Raw genomic sequence first — 2,521 nt, 5'->3', positions numbered from 1 at the left:
ATGTGTATGAAGCACCCTATTGTTATACATATATACGAAGTAACGAGTTTTAGTAAAACGATGATGACTGACTTTCGGTATTGAAAAAAAAAAAAAAGAAAAAGAAAAAAGAAAAAAAATACCCACACTAATATCATAAGAACAAATATTTCATCTGCCCCTTGCGAAACATTTCGCATAAAATTCCTATAAGTGTTTCGATAAATACGTATATCTATGGCTTTTGTTGGTATATTTATGTGTTTTTTATTCGCATTGTATTATTTCGTTCCATTCCGTTCCGATCCGTTCGTTCGTTCGTTCGTTCGTTCGTTGATTATAAAACGCGTAAAAAATCTGGCGAAAGATTCGTAGGAGGCAAAGAAAAATTATTTTACGATACACATCCTGTTTGAAGATACGCAAATTATGTGGGCGTCATTTAATTCACCACCCACGCATACGTTTAACATAACAACAACAGATATACATACATACATACAAGTCATACACAAATTCTTTCGTTCTTACGTATGGTAAACGCATACACACATACACACACACACACACACATATAGCGCACCTAATTCGCATAGATATAAATAAGTGCGCGTTATGTGGAAGTCGAAATGAATAAAGAGTTTTAAAAAAATACAATCTTCAAAATAGAAACTATAACCGTCTTTTTCATTTTGCTACTGCATTATTGTGTTACTTATGACATTTTTTAATCTCTTTCTTTCTCTCTCTCACACACACACCTATTCACTTCCTCTCTTTCTTTCTTTCTTTTTCTTTTTTTATTCATTTATTTTTTGTATTTTTATTATTCATTTTTTTTTTTTTAAATCTTTTTATTTTTTACCGTTCGCCCTTTTTTAATCATCTCATTATCTTGATTACTTTTTATTCTCGAAAAACACATCGAACATTATTTTTTGTACGGAATCATATGATCTATCCGCTAATCGTACGTACACACGCACACACACATACACATATAGGTAAGCATACGTGTACATATATACTTGCTTACGTTTTTTTCGTTCCGTTGGAAATTAAAAAATGGTAGTAATATTATTTCATAAAATATATCGGAAAAAGTATTACAACAATATCGTATTCGAGATAATATCCAACGAAACGAATATTAAACTAATACAGGATGATGATTCGCGATTTATTCGATAAATTTGAAATCATTTTTAGACATATTATTTATCCAACGACATATTATATTACACGATTTAGAAAAAAAAAAAGAAAAAAAGGGTCCAACTTTTTCCTCGTACTCGTAAACATTTTAATAAATTTTAACAAACTCAACTTTCTTTCGAACGAACAAAATATCGTACATATGTTTTTTTTGTTTGTTTGTTTGTTTTCATCTCGCAGATAGAAAGAATAATAAATTTCAAGTTTAAAAAAACAAAAAACGTGTGAAAGATTTTACTGTATAATATTAATACCAACGAAATTTCTTTCTATTTGATAATGTTTATAACAATAAAATACATTTTTGTCTTACAATTAATAGATTCGAACAATCAATGAATCAAATACGATTTGAAATGATATTCGACGAATGTTTTCATCTTACACACGTAATTTTCCAAATATTTTTTAAAGTTATGCGAATCGTTTTGTGTATAAAAGAAAAAGATATTAAAAAGAATTCAAATTTAACATTCGCAATGTGAAAATAATATCCTAAAGGTGGTAGACATACATAGTTATAGAAAATCTATATTTTCTCTCTTACTCTCTCTCTCTCTCTTTTTTTCTCTCATTCTCTCACACTCTCTCTTATTATTTTCTCATCAGTTAAAATCGTCATCGTCGTAATGTGTGCGTCTTAGAGTCAATAAATGGGCGTCCATTAAAAAATTATTGGAAAAATTCAGTCGCGAGGTAAAGGATCAATATCTTCGGGTTTCATTGATTTATTCCTTTGATTAATCCTTATCCTCAATCTCGTGATTATCAGTACCCAATAATGTTGATTTATCCTCTTCTTGTATTTCCGTTTCTGGTTCCTCAATGTCGTGCCGTTGCCGTCGTGACGCTTTACGTTGTACATAAAACATTAATACGATGCTGAGAACAGCTAATCCTGCTAATCCTGCTAGAAGGATGTACATAGACATTGGCATCTGATTTGGACCCTGTGAAGTTGGTAGTCTTCTTAATTCGAGATAATAATACATTATTTAATAATAATAGATATTGTCTATCTATAAATTTATCTGTATAGATAAGATATAGATCTATATATCTATCTGTATAGATAGATAGATAGATGGATGGATGGATAGATACGAATAATTTTGTTCGTATTAATATTAGATAATAAATATATATTATATGTTTATTTATTAATCATCGTATTATATGAATAATATCATATCAATTTAATCAATATTAGAATTTATTCGTTATTTATAATAATAATAATAATTATTATTATCTATCCGTTTTTTATATATATGTATGGTATTACGTTCGAACAAATAATGTCGATATTTTCTATATATATAAAAGA

The 2,521-nt window shown here is 28.4% G+C and overlaps 1 protein-coding gene across 2 annotated transcripts in view; it reads right to left on the bottom strand.

Moving 5' to 3' along the window:
* Positions 1-822: 822 nt before the first annotated feature.
* Positions 823-2,521, bottom strand: part of LOC106785138 (uncharacterized protein DDB_G0271670-like) — a 7,703-nt gene continuing 6,004 nt past the window's right edge. The window contains exon 4 of one of the 2 annotated variants that reach the window (XM_014745330.1): positions 823-2,144. In XM_014745330.1, the coding sequence (XP_014600816.1) occupies positions 1,935-2,144 (210 nt within the window). In that variant the 3' untranslated portion in view covers positions 823-1,934. The remainder of the gene's footprint in view (positions 2,145-2,521) is intronic. The other variant, XM_014745331.1, reaches the window with a different exon arrangement.

The sequence above is a fragment of the Polistes canadensis genome, unplaced genomic scaffold, assembly GCF_001313835.1.
Source record: "Polistes canadensis isolate GaletaPanama2010 unplaced genomic scaffold, ASM131383v1 scaffold_45, whole genome shotgun sequence".
In the NCBI taxonomy this organism is placed as follows: Eukaryota; Metazoa; Arthropoda; class Insecta; order Hymenoptera; family Vespidae; genus Polistes; species Polistes canadensis.
Note: the sequence above shows the minus strand (reverse complement) of the source record. Positions and strands in the feature narration are given on the sequence as shown.